The sequence below is a fragment of the Pteropus alecto genome, unplaced genomic scaffold, assembly GCF_000325575.1.
Source record: "Pteropus alecto unplaced genomic scaffold, ASM32557v1 scaffold5, whole genome shotgun sequence".
In the NCBI taxonomy this organism is placed as follows: Eukaryota; Metazoa; Chordata; class Mammalia; order Chiroptera; family Pteropodidae; genus Pteropus; species Pteropus alecto.
The window spans coordinates 29629163-29650072 of NW_006441953.1; the positions used below are offsets into that span (position 1 = coordinate 29629163).

A 20910-nucleotide genomic window follows, 5' to 3' on the forward strand; every position below is an offset into this window, starting at 1 on the left:
CTGTCACTAGCTAGGACCCCACGTGTTTGTCCATCTGTTCTGGTTGTCGGGCTCCTGCACCAGAACCTAAGTTCTTGAGGGCAGCAGTGTTTACTTGTTTGCTGTTGTATCCTGGCACTCACTAAGCAGTGTACATACACATGCACACACACACACACACACACACTCACACACGCACGTGCACATACGTACGCGCACATGCACGCACGTGCAACACATACATGCACGCACACATGCACACACATACAGCACACACAGCGCGCACACATGCATGCACACACTTGCGCAACACACGCACACACATACACGCACATGCACGCACATGCACACACTCACACACATGCGCACATGCACGCGCACACATACCTGTTTATCCATACTCATATATGCATTATGCATATACATGCATATACATACAAAGCCGTATATGTATGCATGTATACACATATCTGTACACACATATGTGCATGATGCATACGCATACATATGCAGACTTGCTAAGCAGTATATTCATACATATATATGTATCTATTTACACACACATATGCATGATACATATACATACATAGGAACACTCACTGAGTAGCATTTATGAACATATATACAAATATATCTACATATACACATATGCATGATGCATATGCATATGTACACACCCAGTAAACAGTAGACATGTACACGTTTATGTATATGCACATATATACATACATATGTAGATACACATGCATACATCCACACATATATAGTATATTCACACCTATAGACCTGTATATACCCTCTAAGCAGGATATACATATATAGCCATACCCACTAAGTAGTACATACACACATGCGTATATATATATATATACACACACATATAAATACACACTCACTAAACAATATATAGGTACATATACACATATACCCCACCCATATAGTGTATAGATACAGACACACATGAATATATATATATATACACAGATATATGTACACCCACATAGCAATATATATGCATTACACATATATGCATATATACCGCTTTTGTGGCGCCCGCTTCGTATATAGTATAGTACTTACTAACTATATGTACATATACACATACAGTATACATATGTATACAGTATACATATACACGCGTATGTACAAATGATACGTAGAACATACATATGATATATAATATAGATGAATGAATATATATAAACAAATGAAGAACTTGGCAGTTAACCAATGAGCTGATAAGATTTAGTTGACCGGTTCATGCTGATTGTCCTGGGTGGGGGTCCTGAGGCCGATTTCGCCATCTCCCTGGCCGCAAACTCCCCTTGTTTGCAGTCGCCCCTCTAATTAGCATCCTCCCTCTCCGGCTCTCGCACTCCCCGCTCCACACACCCACTCGACCCCTCTGGTGGTGGAGCCGTAGACGTTTTGCTTCTGTGCCAGTGGAGAGAGTCCAAGGTGAAGTGTTTGCTCCGAGTGAACTTGAAGTGAACAGGGCTTAATGATTTTCAAGGGAAGGAGGGGGACACCTTTGGGAGAACTTTCTGGGAAGTTGGCTTCAAAAGTGTTTTTCTTGGAAGAGCAACTAGACCTCTGCTTCAAGAGCCAGGGGGTTGAAACAAAATAAACAGGGAGTTAATTAAAATTCACAGAATAGCCAGAGGCATCTGCACATAAAATAGCAGAACGCAGCCCAGAGTTATACAATAGCCCGTATGTCCTTCAAAGGAAGATTCTGGATGAAACTGAGCAAGGGTTGCACAAATGATAGCTCCAGACTCAACACTGCCTTATCGTGCGGTGCTGATCATTTCTGTACACACTCATGTTATTAGTTTTCTCAACCCACACGCCAGACTTTCACATCTGCATGTATAGTGTGAAAAAAGTATTTGATTAATAGCAGACCAAGCAATTTAGGGCCCGGAGTGCAACAAGTCCGTTTTGGAATTAAGTGGGGGTTGGATTTTATATATGTGTTTATCAGTTCGAATGTTCAGAATATTTGACTTGGGTTTCCTTTCTCTTAAACATTTGGACTCTTTGATCTTTTAAGTTGCTGGGCCTCATGGATGCTGGGAGCACGGTAGAACGCACGGCAGGATTCTGAGTTGCACAGTGAACGTTTATGGCCGCTGCTCGGTCCCAGCGTTCCTCGAGATCGTTGTGAGGGTGTGACAGGCAAGCTGGATGAGGTCCCCGATGCTACCGTGCTGACGGTTTAGTAGGGGAACAGACAAACACATGAACAGATAGGACATTTCAGCGACAACAGTGGCTCTGTGGCAGATGTATAGTGCAGTGGCCCGGGAGGGTTGGGCCAGTTGTTGGAGGAGAGGGTGACAAAGAAAGCCTCTTCCAGAAGCAGACATCGAAGCCAAGACCCGACTGTTAGTGACGCTGTGGTGGAGAGAGCACCACAGACAAAAGGTGACAGTGGCAGAGGTCGGAGGCAGAGACGGTTAGTGGTGGGGCCGGAGCGGCAGGTGTGTGTAAGAGGCCCAGCCAGGTTGTGGTGGAGAGAACACTACAGACAAAAGGTGGCAGCGGCAGAGGTCGGAGGCAGAGATGGTTGGTGGTGGGCCCGGAGCGGCAGGTGTGTGTAAGAGGCCCAGCCAGCATCTGCGGGGGGGACTCAGAACGGACAGTCACTCTTCTCTGGATAAGGAATGAGTTGCTCGGTGTGCGCACAGTGGTTAGAGAGCTTCAGCTCCGAGTCTGGCGGAGCTGAGTTGGAATTCCGGCTCAGACAGGTGACTCTGGCCAAGGTGCCTGACTTCTCTGAGCCTGAAAAGTGGCTTGTGTTTCTTCTATAAGCATCACTTTTAGGGGGACTCGGAGCGGACAGTCACTCTTCTCTGGATAAGGAATGAGTTGCTCGGTGTGCGCACAGTGGTTAGAGAGCTTCAGCTCCGAGTCTGGCGGAGCTGAGTTGGAATTCCGGCTCAGACAGGTGACTCTGGCCAAGGTGCCTGACTTCTCTGAGCCTGAAAAGTGGCTTGTGTTTCTTCTATAAGCATCACTTTTAGAATTCTGAAACGTGATGCTTTTATTAGAAGCCCTTATTGTTTGTGCAGACATTTTTGTAAAGGATGGAATCCATTTTTTAAAATGAACTATTGCTCGTTTTATATTAATCAGGTTGCGTTTGGCTTGAGGCATACTTTGAGGGAATTTGCTGGTGTCCGGGGATCGCTTTATTAAGAGCCGAAGTCCCGGGCTCACTCCTGAATGGCTTTCACGCTTTGGCCAGAACTGATGCTTCCTTCCAGACGTCGGTGCTTGTTTGCATTCCCTGACATCCCCCCACAATGCCGGCTCGTTCTGCCCGCCCACGGGCCTTCCCAGGCCTTTGCACGCGCACAGCGGGTCCAGCCGTGCCTCGCCCTCAGCAGCACAGTTCCAGTGCTGTGGGCGTCAGAAGCACCAGGACTGGTTCTGTGCCTTCGTCCCCACCACCTCCTGGCCTTTGTCGCTTCTGGACACTGTCATTCCCCTCGTGACTCCGGAGGGGACCGTCATGGATGTGGCAGTGGCGCTGGATTATTTATGAAGCACACGGTCGTCGCCTCTTGGAATCGCCTCTCAGGACGCTTCCATCCGGCTGTCAGAGGGAACGCCCCTCCTCCCCCGATCTCAGATTTTCCGAGTTTTTGTTCATTCCTTTATTTATTCGTTCACAATCGTACGCCTAGCATCTGCTTTCAGAACCCCTCAGGAGCTCGACAGGGCCCTCGGGACAGAAAGTGATGTGGAGTTTGCATGGCAAAGTCCCGCAGACGGGGGGCCGACGTGACGGGGGGGGAGGGGGCCTCCGCGAGTGCCAGACACCGAGGTCCTGTCTGCAGAGTGAGTTTCCCCTGCGGCTTCTCTCCTTGGCTCATAGGTGAGCGTCTCTTCCCTCCATCTTCACGACCTCTTTTCTCTCTCTGCGTGAGTCTGTCTCCAAATTTCCCTTTTATTTACTTTTTTGTGAGGACCCCAGTCATAGTGGGTCAGGGCCCCCCTCTTGACTCAACTGTAATCATCTTTTTAAAGACTCTCTGCAAATACAGTCAAATTCTAAAGTACCTCATGAGGGCTTCAACATATGGGTTTTGGGAAACACAATTCAGCCCACATCGCCGTTGAAGGCCACGCTCGCTAGCATCTGTTCGTTTCAATTAACCGTCATTGCATAGGCTGGTCTAATGGCAGCCCGAGGTGGGGGCAGCCGGCTGGACCTCAGGGCTCCAAGTGCCGGCAGACGCAGGGTCTACTGGACGCCTCTTCCGAGAAGACAAATGAGAAGTGAGGGGTGGGAACTCCTAATTAGTGGAATGGCCGGCCCGCCGCGTGTCTGCCTGCAGATGCGGGTCTCGGGGACTCACGCCCAGGCCTCCAGAAGTCTCTGCTAGGATCCCCACAAAGCCAGGGCACCACGGAGCTTCTGAACAACACAGCTTTGCCTCCTGGCATCGTCCAGTTTCAAGTTCACTGGAAAAGGAAGTTCCATGGGCTTTTATACCACTAATTTTACTGCCTGGAGAAACATCCTTTTGGATGTTTCGTGAACTGTGCTCATTAAGGCATGAAGATTCACGTGATATTGACTGTCCCCCTCATACCGCTGGGCCTTCTCACTGCCCCAGCCTTTCTCAGTGTCACCCCAGTGGTGCCGCGTGGGCTCTGCTAACTCGGCTCAGACCGAAGCTGAGGCTGAGGCTCCAAGAGGCGGAACCAACACCGGAGTCGGAAGTCAGCGCATTGTCTTGCATCTGCCTCAGACAGGTCGGAGCTGAAGGGGTCCGGTTTCCGAGAAGGACCTGGGACGCCTGGAGAAAGCCCCCGGCTCCTTAGCCAGGTCCCCAGGCCCATGATCTATCCCTGGTACTCTCTCTCACGTGCCCTGTCCTCCGGGAGGAGGTGTCACTGGCTGGTGGGGTGCGGAGCGCCTGGGTTTGAGTCCCGATGTGTGAGGAAGGTCTGAAATCCTTTTGTGCCTCTCATCCTTTATCTGTCAAATGAGGACAATGATAGTGGCGGCTGGAGGAAGCCATACAGCGCCTCGCGGGCTGTTGGGAGGGGTGGATGGTCGTCGGCTGGTCATGGGGCACACTCCCGGTCCGCCGCCTCTCTCCTCGCCGCGTGTCCGAGGCCTCCGTGTCTTCCTTTCCCTAGAAGCCTCCTCCTTGGCCTTGGCCATCTCTCTGCGGCTTTCTTCACAGGGTTCTCGTGGGGACTGAGGGAGGGACCAAGCGGACGGCTTGCTTAGTGTCCAGCCAGTGGCAGTGAAGCACTGTCCCCACCTCTTCTGTACCCCCCGTGCCCACGTGCCCTGGTTCGGGTTCCCCGGAAGCAGGCTCGGAGGCAGGGATGTGAGTGTAGCGCACGGGAGAGATGAGGGCGGCACAGGTAGATGAGGTGGGAAGTGAGTCGGGGAAGGAAAGGCAGGGAGACTCAGTACAGGGTGTGCCATCGAGCCAGTCACCCCCGTGGGCAAAATCTCAAACTCTAGGAGCCCCAGACTCATCCCACTGGATGGGCCACAGGGCTGGGGTAAGATGCCCGACCCCCAGCACCGGTCGGGCGTGGCTCCCGCTGGCCGGAACTCCTTGGCATCTCTGGTCTGTCGTGTGGGCCACAAAGTGGGCTCTCCCGGCAGAGAGAGGCCTGGATGGCGTGCCCTGAAGTGGGGGGCTGGGGCAGGCAGGTGGCACTGAGCCCGTGTATCTCAGCGTTGTAGACGCAGGTGCGTGTGTCTGCTTCCTCCTGGGCTGTGAGCTCCTGTGCTGGCCAATACCGAGCGTAAATATCTAAGAAACAGGTGAACGTGGTCCGGCTCCTCCATCTGACAGGTGTGGCAGGTGGTGGCACAGCAGAGCCGCGCCACCAGCAGGCTTTCGAAACGCAAGCTTGGGCCCTGGAGCAGAGCGCAGGGAGGGCCGCTGCTTCCTGGTTAAACCGCTGGCCTGAACGTTCTCCCGTTTGTCGCTCAGGTATGCATCGTGCAGAAGCGAGACACGAAGCAAATGTACGCGATGAAGTACATGAACAAGCAGCAGTGCATCGAGAGGGACGAGGTTCGCAACGTCTTCCGGGAGCTCCAGATCATGCAGGGGCTGGAGCACCCTTTCCTGGTCAATCTGTGGTGAGTGACCCCGTCCGGGCCCTTGGTCCCCTGGTTATGGGACCAAAGGCCAGCACGGCTCTGATGGAAGGCATCTTGTGCTGTAAATATTCATGTGGATATTTCGCAGAGTACATTTTCTGGTGCCTGTTTTTGCACGGTACATTTTCCGATGAAATTAGACGTTTAATTTTCACGTTAGTTCTTCTCTAACCTGATGAATCAGAATTGAAAATAAATCTGGAAGAGAAGGTTTTCATCTGTCTGGGAACACGTGGAGCGTGGTAAGTGAATGCCAAGTGACGTCTTCTCGGGGAGTTTGACTTTTCAGAAAATCACACCTGTCGTATCGATAACAAGGAAGACTCAGATGGCTGCCCGTGTGGACATGCTGCTGACTTCTGAGTTCTGCATCCAGCCCACACGGCCCACTGGGATCCATGTTCTGGAACCTTCTCTCTATCACATCCCTGGTTATTATCTCTGCTTTAAATTTGCATCCCCCCCCAAAAAATGCCCCCCTGCTGATGGCCCCCTGCCTTTCTGCTTTTGGATGTGACATCTCCTCTTCTGGAAACTTCCATCTCCCCTGGCTGCCCAGCTTCCTCTAACCAAACCCTGTGTGTCCCTTTCGCCCAGCTCATGAGGTACTTTGGCCAGGAGGCTTCAAAAGCGAGAGCTGTCTCTAGATTCATTGTTTCTGGGAGTCTAACGCAGTGTCGGACCCGCAAGCGGCACGGACTAAATGTCTCCTGAGGTGGGGTTTGTTGATGGGGGAGGGGACAGGAAACAGATTCTCTTTCCTTCTTCATCTCAGTTGACGGCTCCTCGATCAACGGCCACCCCGGCTGGGAGAGTCTGGTCCGGCCTGTGCGCTTCCCACTACCAGTTATTCCGACTGTGCCTCATAGAAGCACTCTGAACACCGGGTGACAGAACAAGGGTGGGGGGCATCTGTTGTCCTGTTTGAAAAAAAATCAAGGTTTAGCTGGCGGACCCCACAGACTCGGGCGTTTCGCTGGGGAAAAGCCAAAGCGCGTGTTAGGCACCAGCACCTGAGCAGCAGGCTTTCGAAACGCAAGCTTGGGCCCTGGAGCAGAGCGCAGGGAGGGCCGTGTCTCCGGCCGTGGTTCACACAGCGTGGTCGTCTGGGGGGCATCGGCCCCTTCGTGTTTTGGTTGCTGTACGAGCGATTTTTTTAAAAGCAAATTTCAAATCAGGAAAGCGACAACGTTCGTGGCGAAATCCAGAAAAGGAGACACCTGGGAAGGCAGCGGGGATCCGGGCTCCGGGCGCGTCCGGGCCGTGTTTTGGCGTGTGCCGCCTCTTGTCCCGCTTCCGTCATGTCCATGTCTGTCGTTGGTGTAAGACGCACGCGTGACATTTTGTATTCTGCTTCTTCAAATCCGTGGTCTCGTAAGAGCGTGATCTCACGATCGCAGACTTTTCCTAAATCCTTTCTCATGGCCATAGAACCTTCCACTTTAGAGACATTCGACCAGACATCGAACTTTAATCCTGCCGTGGAGGTCACGTGGGGCTGTTGTAACGTTCTTGCCGACGTAAGGAATGCTGAGACAGAGGTCTCTGTGTGCAGGCTTTCCCACGGGGGACCGCTCCGTGCAGGCTTTCCCACGGGGGACCCCTCCATGCAGGCTTTCCCACGGGGGAGCCCTCCGAGTGAGCCAAGGGGGTCGGATGAATGTCTGAGCTGTGACAGGTGTCGGAGGGGGCTGATGGCAGAGCTGCCCCTTGTCAGGCACTGTTTTCTTGATGCTCTGTTCATGGTCTCCAAGACGCCAACAGATAATGACAGACACCCCTTAATTCCGTGAAGTGCTGGGTAAATGCGTACACTCTGCAAACGTCAGCTTCTGATGACGTCGTATTCCCGTCGTCGGCAAGAAGCGGGTGGACCTGCTGTTTGATTTTGGAGTCGCCTCTCAAACTCTCTGGCCTCCATGTCTCCCCTGTTGATGGAGATAATAATCCCGTTTACTGCTAGGACTGTTTCGAGAATTACCTGAGGGGAAAAAATATGAAAGTGTATCTTCTGTCCCTGAAAATGTTCACCGTCCAAGGTTCTATATATGTGCGCGCTTATACATGCTGATGGATGGATGACAGATAGATGATGCCCCTTCAGACAGTGAGTGACAATCCATTGGTCAGTACTTAGGTTTAGGGGACAGACTTACCCTTGCTTCGGCACAAAAGGCAATTTCTTGGGTTTTATAGCTAAAAAGTGTACTTCCAGCTGACTCGGTCTCTATATCCTGCTGTGCCCTGTGTTCACTTTATCCTGACAGCCACGACTCATGCTGACCACTGGCCGTTCCAGTCTCTCCGAGGGAACGGCCCCAGCAGAGGCCGAGGGTCGCCGGCTGGCGTGGTGGACCCGGCTCGGATCCTGTGCCCATTCTGGAGTCGGTGGGGGAAGCAGGGGAAGGAGGGAGGGGACCTGCCGAGGGAGACTGGGAGCCGTTCCCGAGGACGGGGCGACCGTGCCGGCCACGTGGTCAGCGCTTGCTCCCTGTGCTTCGTGTCAGGACCGCAGTCTTCATGACGGCCTGAGAGTTCGGTGCGGGAAAGCCGGGCTCGAAGCAGCTCCTGACCTTGCCCAAATCGACCGAGCTCCGGGCGATCCCCCGGGGCCGACGGGTTTTAGCGCTGGTTGGGAAGCGCCCGCTGAGTTCACTGGCATTGGTCAGTGTCTTCTTCGGCTTCTTTCTTCTTTTTACCACCTAAGAGCCTCTTTCGCTTCCTTTCATTTTGACATCATTACCGCGTTTTGCAGCTGGGGTAAACTGAGTCACTCTTCTAGTACGTAGAGGAGACGGGCCTTGAACTCAGGCCATCTGGCTTCCCGGCCCACCCTCGTGAGCCCTCTACCCAGCCGCTGGGAGAAGCCCTGGCCCTTCCCGGCGTAGCCCCCACACCCCCGTCTCCCCCGCACGGAGCCCGGCCGGCTGGGCCTCCGTCCGGCCGCCTCTCCTGCCCTGGCGGGAACAGCGTGGCCTTGCTCACTGGCTTCCTAGGACACTGCCGCCTTGAATTCATCATCCTTCTCTCGAGCTGATCCGCTCCGTAACCGGCGCAGGCGAAGGCGGGACATGGATTAGCTTTCGCGACAGTTTCATCTCTAAAGGACGAATCACGTGAGCTCCCGCACCCGTGCTGACCCGAGCTGCTCGTCAGGCGCAATATTTTCACCCGGTTCGGAAACAAAGATCTTTCGTAACCCGTGGGCTTAAGACACCCAGGGCAAAGGGGAGAAGGGGCGAGAAGGATCACTCCCCGTGAGGGGGGTGCATTAGCGGGTCCCTGGGGGGTGGGAGCGGAGGAGGAGGCGAGGGCAGAGATGGGGACCTGTCTCACTGCTGCTCTGAAGTCGAACCGCCCAAGTTCTAATCCCGGCTCTGCCTCCTGCAGGCTCTGAGGCGTCTCTGGACCGAATTGTGTCCCCTCTCGCCTGGTCATACGTCACAGCCCTAACCCTCAGTGTGGCTGTATCTGGAGACGGAGTCGTTAGGTGGTGATTAAGGTTTAATAAAAGGATAACCGCATAATAGGGTTGCTGTAGGGACCAAATGGGGCATCGTCCAGCAAAGCCCTCCCAGTCCTGGGCACGAGGGCACCACTGCGTCACAGCCCTTCGCTGGGATCGATGTTATGAGCACTCATCCTTCAGGTTGGCCTCCGGCTGGACGACATGCTGTCTTTCTTGTGTCAGTGGACGTGAGAGCAGGCCGACTTTAGAAGATGAGACCTGACTTTTCAGTACCAGATTTTTATCTTGAATAAATGGCAGTAGGCGGGTAGTTCATTTGTGTTTTCAGACTGTGTTTCCAAAATCCATTTCTACTTACTTGACCGGTAATATTTACTAGACTAGCTGTTGAAATGTTTTATTTAAAATCGGGCAAGTGCCTCCTCTGCCCAACCTACTGCTGACGTAACCGTGGGAACGAATACCTGGCAGAATAGGGTGAGAGCGGATACCCGGAATCAGTTTCAACTGTTCTCATAGCAAGGGTATGTTTCTAGAACCTTCCCCGAGTAGCGGTGGACTGAGGCAAGACACGGATCTCTATGTGCCAAGAAAGAAGCATTTAAATTCATGGCTAATTTTTTTTAAAGCACTGAGACCTTTGATGAGTAAACTACATAAAGTGTTTGGAGACGGAGCTGCCCTCCCTGAAGCAGGGACGTGGGAGAGGAGGTCGGGGGGGAGGACAGCAACCGGAAGCCCCCGGGGACCTTGGGCGGAGGGCAGAAGCCCCTCCGGGTCACCGTGTGCCGAGCAGCCTCACGTCTGTGAAATAATCATCTTTGGCCTTGAGTCTTGCTCGACCTTCCGACTAGTGGTTCCGCGTTCAGCCAGCCATCATCCAGCTCGTCCTGCAGGGGGCGTCTGAGCCAGCTCGGGCTGTCGCGACACTTACCAGAGGCCGAGGGGGCGTAAACAACAGACGGGTCCGAGATCAGGGGGCCGGCGGGGTCGGTTTCTGACGCGGGCCCTTTTCCTGCAGCGGGGAAGGCTGTCCTGCTAGGAACTCACAGTGGAGAGAGAGACCATCTCTCTTCAGTCTCCCGCCTCATGCCCTGATCGGCTCTCAAAGGCCCCGCCTCCTACCACTATCAGCCCGGGGTCTAGGGTTTCACTCTGTAAAGTTTTGCAGGACACAAACATTTAGTCCCGAGCACCGGGCACATCTCATCAAGGTGCAGATCTGAGCCCACCCTTCTTCTGCTTCTCCCAAAGCCCACAGGCTAAGTGTCTCCGTGACGTGGCCTCTGACACCGTGCGAACCCCTCCGCCTGGACACCCACCCCGGCTGCCATCTTGGTACATTTTCGTCCCAGCCGTGGTGTCCGATCAGAGGTACCCGTAAGGCACCTTGCTGTTTTCATCTCTCCGGGTCTTCGCCCATGGCTGGCCCTTCTGCCTGGAACACGTTCTCCCCTTTCTGCAGAGTGAGAACTTCTGCTCATCATCCCACAAGTCGTCTCTCATGAGATAGATGCTCACTAGGCCCTTACTGGGTACCAGGCACTGTCTTAATTTCTGAGGTCTCACAGATGAAGAGAAGGGTGAGGCTTCTGCCTCCTCGGAGTTTCGTCCAGGTGGCGACGCCTCCATCCAGCTTCCTCAGGACCGACCCCCAGCCCCCGGCGGAGCTTTCTTCTAGACTCTGTTCTGGTACGAGGCAGCTCGATCACGTGTATTTGTTCGTATGTCTGTTTCCTGCATTAGCAGCAAGCCGCTCGGGGCACGGGACTGTGCCTTATTGATCTCTGTATCCCAGCATCTGACGTCCAGGAGTCAATGCGTTTAACGTTTGCTGCGGGCCTGCGATGTGCCACACACGGTGCTAGACGTGAGTGATAGGAGCGAGCGAGACAGTGACTCCCCATCCTCACAGAGCGCACCGGGGAGAGAGGGAGACGCTCCACCGACGGTCGACCCCGTCCCCTGCTCTCTTACCTCTTGTGTAGTCACTGTCCTTTAGGGCCCTGGGGTAAATTACACACGACAGAGATGACAAGTATCCACCGTGACTCGGGGGCCAGGTGAGCTCCTGGTTCGTCCCGGACACAGAAACAGAAAAGGCTCATGGGGGTTTTCCCAATTCCCCCATTTGGTAAAGTTTTCGTCTGTCTCCATCGCCACGGTGACCCCCGAGATGGAAAGGGGTCAGAGGTGATGCTGTCTGGTCCCGGGTCCCCCCTTATTCCTTACTGTTCCGGGGTTCGTTCGTATGACTGGGAACTTCAGCTCGTGCTTTCCCAAGTTCAATTTTAAGTGATGAAGGTTTGTTGTTCTTAAGGGGGCAAGACATGGGCCCCGCGTGTGGATAACGGGATGGACCAGCCTGAGTTCTGACATCCAGAGGGTCGAGCTGTGCAAACACAGGGCTCAGGGAGGGCGGAGGTGGACCCTGGGGATTGGTCCTGGTGCTTCGGACAGCTCCTCTGGGGGAATGGGGACCTAGCTGTCAATCAGAGAGGCGTGGGACTTGCCCGGGATCACGTGGGAGAGCCAGGACGCGCCTGGGACCGCCGGCGGTCTTCCAAGTGCTCCGCTTCCCCCACCTCCTGCCCCAGCATGATGCCTTCCTGCGCCCGTTTCTGTGGCTGCTCGCCGTGCCTTCCCACGTGTCTGCCTGACACCGGGACTGCCCTCGGCCCGTGAGGGGTGATTCAGTGCACCCCCGCTTCTTCAGTGCCTCATCATGGTACCGGGCCGCCGAGGTGATGGGTCACCTGTGGTGCATGGCTCCATTTCTGTTTATCTTGATTTATCCTCAGAACCATCTCGAAAGGTGGATGTTATCATCCTCAGTTTGCAGTCGGACAGGGAGCTACTTGTAATAGCTAACATTTATTAGGCGCTTGCTGGGTGCCTGGCATTGTGCTAAGTGCCTCATACGGCTCCGCTCGTCCATTCTCCCCAAGGGCCCTGCTGGGCGGGCACGCTGCTTCTCCATTTGCAGAGGAGATGGCTGAGGCAGAGGGAAGGTCAGTGGCCCGGGAACGAGTGGACCGTGCTTCGGACGAGGCCGTTGGCGTGCTCTGTACCACAGCACCGTACTGTTTCAGGGTTCATGTTAGCTCATCGTTCAGTATATTTGATTACATACCTGTCATGTGCTGGCACTGTCCTAAGGGCTGGTGACACGCGCAGAGCTAAACAGACATGGCGTCACCCACGTGAAGCGTCCCCTCTCCCAGACTAGACAGGGAGATAGGCGGAAAGCACGCAATTATACAGACGCGGTGGGAGGCAAGGTTCTGGCAGGCCTAAGAAGGAAGTGTGCGGGGACCTCTCAGACGGTGACTAAGGGGAAGCTCAGCGTCGCTTCGTGACCTCAGGGAGACCCCCTGAGGAGGCGGCACCTTCTGGGTGCAGGTCCACGTGGCAGATGTCGTCACAGACGAGGAAACTGAGGCTCCGAGAAGCTGCGCGGGCCCCACAGGTTATCGGGGGTGCAGCTGGGGTTCACGCCCAGCCTGTCTGACTCCAGGGCCTACTCCTTCTAGAACACGGCGCTGCCTTCACTTCTCTAGCTGATGCAATAAAAGTTGTTTGACGTCGCGAAGGAATTTCTAAAGGGCACCTGAGACCTGCCGTGGAGATCTTGCCCGTCGTGTGAAAATCTGCCACATCCCTTTTGTGGGCTGTGGTTTTTTCTCGGCCATAAACTGAAGTCCTTAAGAGTCTGTCCACTGGTTTCTTTGGTTTCCGTGGAGCCCCAGAGGGTCCAGGAAGTTCCTTGGGGTCACAGGGGTCTGATAGGGTTGAAAGTGCAGGGACCAGGCCTCCGACTCGCCTCTCCCCGCGTTCTCGTTGCTTGTGCGTTAGCGTCCTACGTTTGGTTTCACTTAAGGAAGGGTTTTTGCCGCATATGCATTTTAATAGCCAGAAGCCTAGATTCTCTCTCCTGCTTTGTGAGGCTGAGGTTTGGCGGCCCCCCAGTCTGCTTTCTGGCCTGAGAGCTGGGCCCAAGCACAGCCAGCTTCGGTGGGCAGAGAGGGATAAGCCAGACCGTGTGATCAAATCAGAAGGATTGCAGGCTTCATGAGCATCCGTCTCAACTTGCAAAACCAAAGGCAGCACCTTAATGGTTAAAGAAAACCGTTCATCTCATGTGCACATTGACTGCTGTGCCCCGGGCCAGGGGCAGACACCACCAGTCGTGGGTTGGGGGACAGGCAAGGAGCATCGCAATCGGTCCAGCTTTCAGACACCTCCCCCGCCCAGCAGGAGGCCGTGCAGTTCTCAGGAAGTCGAGAATCATGCATAAAAATGTCTGCTCTCAGGAGAGCGTGCTTCTCAGGTAAGTGGCCACTCGTGCTTTCGTCGTGAGGACCGTCTGCGAGGTGACGGTAAATGACAGTATCTTAGAGGCCACGTTGCTCGCAAAGGGCAGAGTGGGAATTTGCAAAGTCTGGAGTCTAAAAGAGTGGCATTTTCTTAAGAAATTCATCACAGGGGACCTCAAGGGCCATTCGTTCTTCTTGCTGTGGCGTCCCCAGCGAGACCTCTGCTGTGCACATTTTCACCGTCTGCAGCAACACGGTAACTGAGTCCTCAGGGCCCTAGAGGGTCAAGGTTGAGCCTGTCGATCTTCCCTGTTCCCCACAATGTGTTCCCTTCCTGGTTGTGCTGCTCTGGTTTATCGGGTCGGGCTCCCAGAAATCTTGATAGTAGGAATGAATATTCCACCGAATGAAGCGTGACGTATTCCGCTTTTCCAGTGATTATAGCTCTGACCCTGTTCCCTTGGTTGGCTGCATTGATAAACCTGAGGGTGTTCTCTTTTTCGCTCTTGTTTTTCTAAGAGATTTTTTATTTTTAATGTTCGGAATTGATTTTGAATTTTATCAGATGCCTTTTAAAGAACCATCGCTATGCTCAGATGTTTGGTTTCCTTCATCTTGGAATATAGTTCATCGTATTAAATTTATCGACAGTGCATCATCCGACCTGGAATGAATCTCACTTCGTTATGTGTCACGGTGGAACGTGTATTGCTGTTTTCACGGCAAATACCGATGATAATCATAGCAATATCAAAAATTCACTGCATTCTCCGTGCATGTTAGTTTCTCTTTGAAGCGCTTGCCGTGTGCCAGCCCGTGTCATCCTAACCGCTTCTGAGCTGGAATTCCTGCTTCACAGAGCGTGAACCCCACAAAATCAATGTAAAATGAGGGTCTGGCACCCAGTGAAGCTTACGTCTCAGAATTAGCTATCATGATGATCATAAAACTTTGATCCCTAATTATTTGCTTAAAATATTAATTCCTAGAAGTCGACACACGGGACCAAAAGGTTTTTTGAAACATCCTGTGAAATTGCACCTCAGAAGGTGACCACTTGACGGGCAATCTCTACGCATGCCTCTCTCTCCACCTTCTCAGTAGCTAATCTGAATGACAAGAAAAGGTGGCACCTTGTCATCATCTTACTGCACATTTCCTTCATTCCCAGGAAGATCGATTCTTTTTCCAGAATGTTATTAGCCATTAGTTCCATAAAGGGCTTTCCGATCTGAAGGAACACGTCGAGGAAAGCCGTCAGCCCCAGCACACTCAGCCACGTGGTCTAGCTCATCTGGACGGGCCGCGGGGTGACGACGTCCTATTTGATCCCGGAGACGAGACGGGGTCACCGGGAGCAGGAGGAAGGAAGCCCCGGGCTGAGGGGTCGCGTCCGAGGTGTGGGAGCTTGGCCTTCACGTCCCAACACCGTGCCCTCGCTTTGCATTCTGGTGGCACGGGTCGCATGGGGGACACGGTGGCAGGTCTGGGTGTCCGGCTGGTTTGCAGTCCCTGCCATGCACAGCGTTTACGCAGAGGGGGCTGAGCCCATCTTCCCTCCTGATTGCGCACGACGTTCGTGTGACGTGCGGTGGACACCGAGTCCATCTAAACCACTTGGCGCTTTCTGTGCCGTCCGCAGCCTGAGGTCTGTACCGGGAGTAATGCGATGTCCCGTGAACCGCGGGGCCAGGCACGGGTTTCGTGCCCGATATTAGTCTCGAGGGAGTCTCGGGTCTTACGGAGATGGTTTATGAGACATTATAGTTCAGGTTGGCGGCGTAAGCTGCCCTTCTCAGCCGCAAGTCCCACTAAAGTCAGGGCATGCGACGAGTGTCATTTTAATTAAGGAGGCAAGGTCGTCATCGGTACAGGAACAGCCCAGGCGAGGCAGGTATCAGCATCGAGCAGGAAGTAGAAAGCCTAATGAGGTGTAGACGGAGCAGGACCATGGGGACCTATTTTAATGAATATATTAAGTGTCTTCATTAGCATATCTTTGTCACCATGTGATCCCGTGCTCCTGAATGTTTGCACACCTATTGGCGCCTCCGGTCTTGCTTAAGTTACGCATCGGCTCCTCAGCGGCTCGGTTTTACCTCTCTGAATTACTGCACGTTCCAGATCGGTGGAGCCCACGGTGAGGAAATTTTATTCCACAGCTTTCGATTACGTTTTCTCGTCTCTCTGTCTGGTTTTTAGCTTCTCTAAGCTTCACAGCATCGGGAAATTCATTAACCTCGCTTGGCACCCCAGGGTGCTCACCTGCTCGGAGCCTCCAGCACCCGGTGCTCCCAGGGCTCGTCCAGGGCTTCGCACGCGCTGTTCCATTTTCCTGACGTTTTCTCTGAAGTTAGTGCTTGGGGGAAAAAAAAAATTGCTTTTCCTGAGGAGCTTGAATGCTTTTTCCTTCTCATGATGAACATTGTGTGTCTGGCTGTGTCATCGTCGTCCCATTGATTAAAAGGCGGCTCAGAGCTAAACCACATTCGAGAGGCCGCGTCGCACTGTAAGCATCGAGAAGCCCCAGGCACGGAGGCCTGAACTGGCGTCTCGGGCCGCTGGCTGCAGGACATGGGATGATCCATTGAGACTCAGTTTCACCATCTGTGACATGGGACTAGTGTCTAGTTCTTAGATTTTAAAGTGTTATTAAATGCGACGGTGCCTGAGCTCTTGGCGCCCGAAGAATGCGCCCTCCCGAACGTGTGTGTTCACCGCCCCCTTCATCTCGGTCTGCATTTCTTGGCCCTTTAAAATGCCTTGGTCCCACATCTTTTTCTATCTTTATCATCACTTTGTTTTCTACACTTACGTCGTAAGCCACTTAAAGTCACTCGCAAAGCTGGCCGAGATATACTGAAATAAGCTCTTCTGTTTTTAGGGTGGTCGGAACGCTCTGTGTGGTTTGGGAGGGAGGTGTGGCCTCCGTGGCCTCCCACACCGCTTTCCTCCTGCACGGCTGGGGCGGCGAGACAGACCCACGGGGACGCTGAGCCGGATGTCACGGTGCCGCTTTATTAATATCTCGGCAAAAACCTCTGCTCCTCCTTGCACAGTTCTGCCAAAAGCAGATTAGGAAAGCTCAGCTTGGACTTGAGGCCACATCGGAACCTTCTTCCTCCAGCGCAAACCCAGATGCAGGGACCCAGGGACCACACGGGGCTGCAGAAACAGAGAGTCGTGCTGGGCGAACCCTGAATGTCGTCACCCAAACTGCCCCTCAGTGCCCTGACATCACGCAGCGCCGGGGCCTTGGGGTGGCTTTCTCGAGAAGACTGTGGGTGCTGGGCCCCCACCCGCCATTTTCGGTTGAGGCGAGTCAAAGGTCCAGGCATCACCATTTGGAAGCTCCCCGACGATCGGGGGGTGCAGCGAGGCTTGAGATGACTGAGCCGTTCAGCCGGCGGCATGTATGGAACGTGCAGGAAGCAGAGGCCAGACGCCTCTCAAGCCCCTGCGGATGGCGGTGGGAAAGTACAGCCAGGCTTGCTTTCTGAGGCTCAGCAGATGAATGCCAGGCTCCGAGCTCACGGACGGGGGTCCTCTCCCCTTTTAGGGAGATGTGGGTGAGTGGGGAGATCAGAGGTCAGCAGTGGGCTGTGAATGTGAAGCTCTGGAGTAGGGGCAGGGACACCCTCCCGCCCACGGGCACGTCGTTCCCCGGGGAGACATCCGAGTGGGGGGCGCGGAGAGCACTGTACCCCACCTGGCCTCGGGAGACCTCAGCCCTTCGCCAAGTGAGCCGTCATCCCGGGGTCTTGCTTTAGGAAGAGCTGCGTTTGACGTCCACACGCATCCACGTGCTGTTCGCTGATTGGGGTGTCAGCAGTGCCCCCTTGGTTCATGTACTCCAGGCAAGAAAAGGAGGCGGGCTTCTCCTGTGCAGGGCGCTTTAGGGGCAAAGCCACCGGGTTGCATTACGTAAGGCGATCAGCTAGAAACGTGGAGCTGTCCCAGGTGTGGGTCTCACGGTCCCCGAAACGGAGCCACCTGCAAAGTGTGGCGCCTGCGCTTCAGGCTCAGGCCTGGTCCTCTCCATCTCCTCTTCAGTGCCTGTGTCTCTGGAGGCCTCTCCGGGTGCTTCGGTTCAGATTCAGCTGTTAATGTTCGTCCTGGGAATGCACAGCTGGCAGTGGCGCCAGCTCACCTCGGCTGGCGTCGGCTCCAGCCTTTGGCTCTGCGGCTCCGCGCAGAACCATCTCATTTACTCCTCTCAGGCACACTCAGAGCATCCTCCGGGACAGATCGTGTGTTAAGACCACAAAACAAGTCTTAACACATTTAAGAAGATTGAAATCACATCAAGTGTTTTGCCATCCGCGAGGGTATGAAATGAGCAATCAATAGCAGGAGGAAAGTAGAAAAATTTACAAATGTGTAGAAATTAAACAACACGCTCCTGAACCACCAAACGGTAAAAAAATAAAATAAAATAAAAATGGAAATCAAAAAACATTTTGAGAAAAATGAAAATGGAAACACAACAAACCAAAACTAAGCAATGCAGCAAACGTCGTTCTAAGAGGGAAGTTTATAGTGATAAAAGTCTGTGTTAAAAACAAAGAGAGATCTCAGATAAACAACCTAAATTTATATTTCAAGGAACTAGAAAAAGGAAGCCCAAGGTCAGCAGAAGGAAGTGAAATAATAAAGATTAGAGCAGAAATAATTCAAATAGAGATTAGAGAAACAATAGAAAAGATCGATGAAACTAAGTGTTGAATTTTAGAAAAGATTAATAAATTTGACAAACTGTTAGCTAGATTAAGAAAAGAAGAGGAAAGAATCAAGTAGATAAAATTATAAATGAAAGAGAGGACATTACAACTGATACGACAGAAATACAAAGATCGTAAGGGAAAACTATGAACAGTTATGCCCCTGGTGTTGGATAACCTAGAGGAAATGAATAAATTCCTAGAGATATGCGACCTGTCAAGACTGAACCCTGAAGACTGAAAATCTGGGCAGACTGATAACAAATAAGGAGACTGAATTAGTAATCAAAAACTTCATCAGGACCAGATGGCTTCGCTGGTGAATTCTACCAAACACTTAAAGAATTATGCCAATCCTCGAACTCTTCCAAGAAAACCGAAGAAGAGGAAACACGTCCAAATGCATTTTACGAGGCCAGCATTACTCTGATACCAAAGCCAGATAAGGACACCACAAGAAAAGAAAATTATAGACCAATATTTCTGATGAACAAAAATGGAAAAATTCTCAACCAAATGCTAGTAAACCAAATCCAACAGCACATTACAGGGATCATGCACCATTATTAAGTGGGATTTGTCCCTCGGATGCAAAGATGTTTCAACACATGCATATTAATAAAGGTGGTATTAACAGATTATCATTAACAGAATGAAGGATAAGAATCATATGATCATCTCAACCGATGCAGAAAAAGCATTTGACGAAATTCAACATCCTTTCATGATAAAAACTCTCAAGAAATTAGGTATAGAAGGAATGTCCTTCAACACCATAAAGGCCACATGTGACAGGCCCACAGCAGACAACATACTCAATGGCAAAAACAGAAATAAAACCAACAACAACAAAAACCAAACTTTCCCTCTAAGATCAGAAGTGAGACAGAGGTGTCCAGTCTGACCACTTCTATCCAACATAGTCCTAGAAGCTCTGGCCAGAGCGATTAGACAGGAAAGAGAAATAAAAGGCTTCCAAATCAGAAAGGAAGAAGTAAAATTGTCTTTGCTTGCAGGCGATATGATTCTCTATATAAAAAATCTTAAATACTCCACCAAAACTTGTTAGGACTAATATACGAATTCGGTAAAGTTGCATGATACAAAACCAACATATGAAAGTCAGATGCATTTCTAGTTAATAACAATAAACTGTTGAAAAAAGAAATTAAGAAAACAATCCCATTTACGATAGTGTCAAAAACAATAAGATAAGAATAAATTTAACCAAGTTGCTGAAAGATGTGTACACTGAAAACTATGACATTAATGAAAGACACAGATAAATGGAAAGATACCCTGTGTTCATGCATTGGGAAATCTAATGTTTACAATGTCCATGCTACCCAAAGCATTCTAAGATCCAGTGCAAACCCTATCAAATCTCCATAGCATATTTTACAGAAATAGGACAAATAATCTTAAAATTAATATGAATTAAAACTAACACGAAAGACCCCGATAGCCAAAATAATCTTGAGCAAGAAGAACAAAGCTGGAGGCGTCACATTCTCTGATTTCAAACTAGTCTGCAAAGTCATAGTAATGAAAACAGTATGGCGCTGGCATAAAAACAGACACGTAGATCAGTGGAACAGAACAGAGAGCCCAGAAATAAACCTACACACCTACAGACAACTAATCTTTGACAAGTGAGCCAAGAATACTCAGAGGGGGGAAGTGTAGGCAGTCTCTTCAATAAATCCAAAAATAGAGGTCCTCATGCAAAAGAATGAAATTGGACCCTTATTTTACACCATCAAGAAAAATCAACTCAAGATGGAGTAAAGACTTAAACATAAGACTGAAGCTATAAAACTCCTGGAAGAAAACATAAGGAAAAAGCTCCTTGACGTCGGTCTTGGCAATGATTTTTTTTAGAAATACCTCCAAAGGCACAGGCAACAAAAGCAAAAAAAGACAAGTGGGTGACATCAAACTTTAAAAGCCTCTGCACGGCAGTGCTGGAAATCAGCAAAATGAAAAGGCGGCCTACGGAATGGGAGAAAATTTGTAAACCATAGATCTGATAAGAAGCTAATTTCCAAACTACATAAGAAACTCTTACGACTAAGTATAGAAAAAACAGAACCCAATTTTTAAAAAGGGCAGAGGACCCAAATGGACATGTCTCCAGAGAAGATATACAAATGGCCAACAAGTATATGAAAAACTGTTCGATGTCCCTGATCCTTAGGGAAATGCAAATCGAAACCTCAGTGACATATCACTGTCACAGCTGGTAGCAAGGCTCTTATTAAAAAAAATATATAT

General features: G+C 51.5%; 1 protein-coding gene across 2 annotated transcripts in view; it reads left to right on the forward strand.

Annotated features, from left to right (window-relative positions):
* The first annotated feature begins 5975 nt into the window (after positions 1-5975).
* Positions 5976-20910, forward strand: part of STK32B (serine/threonine kinase 32B) — a 136286-nt gene continuing 121351 nt past the window's right edge. For both annotated transcript variants that reach the window (XM_015594881.2, XM_025051857.1), the window contains exon 1: positions 5976-6109. In XM_015594881.2, the coding sequence (XP_015450367.1) occupies positions 5991-6109 (119 nt within the window). In that variant the 5' untranslated portion in view covers positions 5976-5990. The remainder of the gene's footprint in view (positions 6110-20910) is intronic.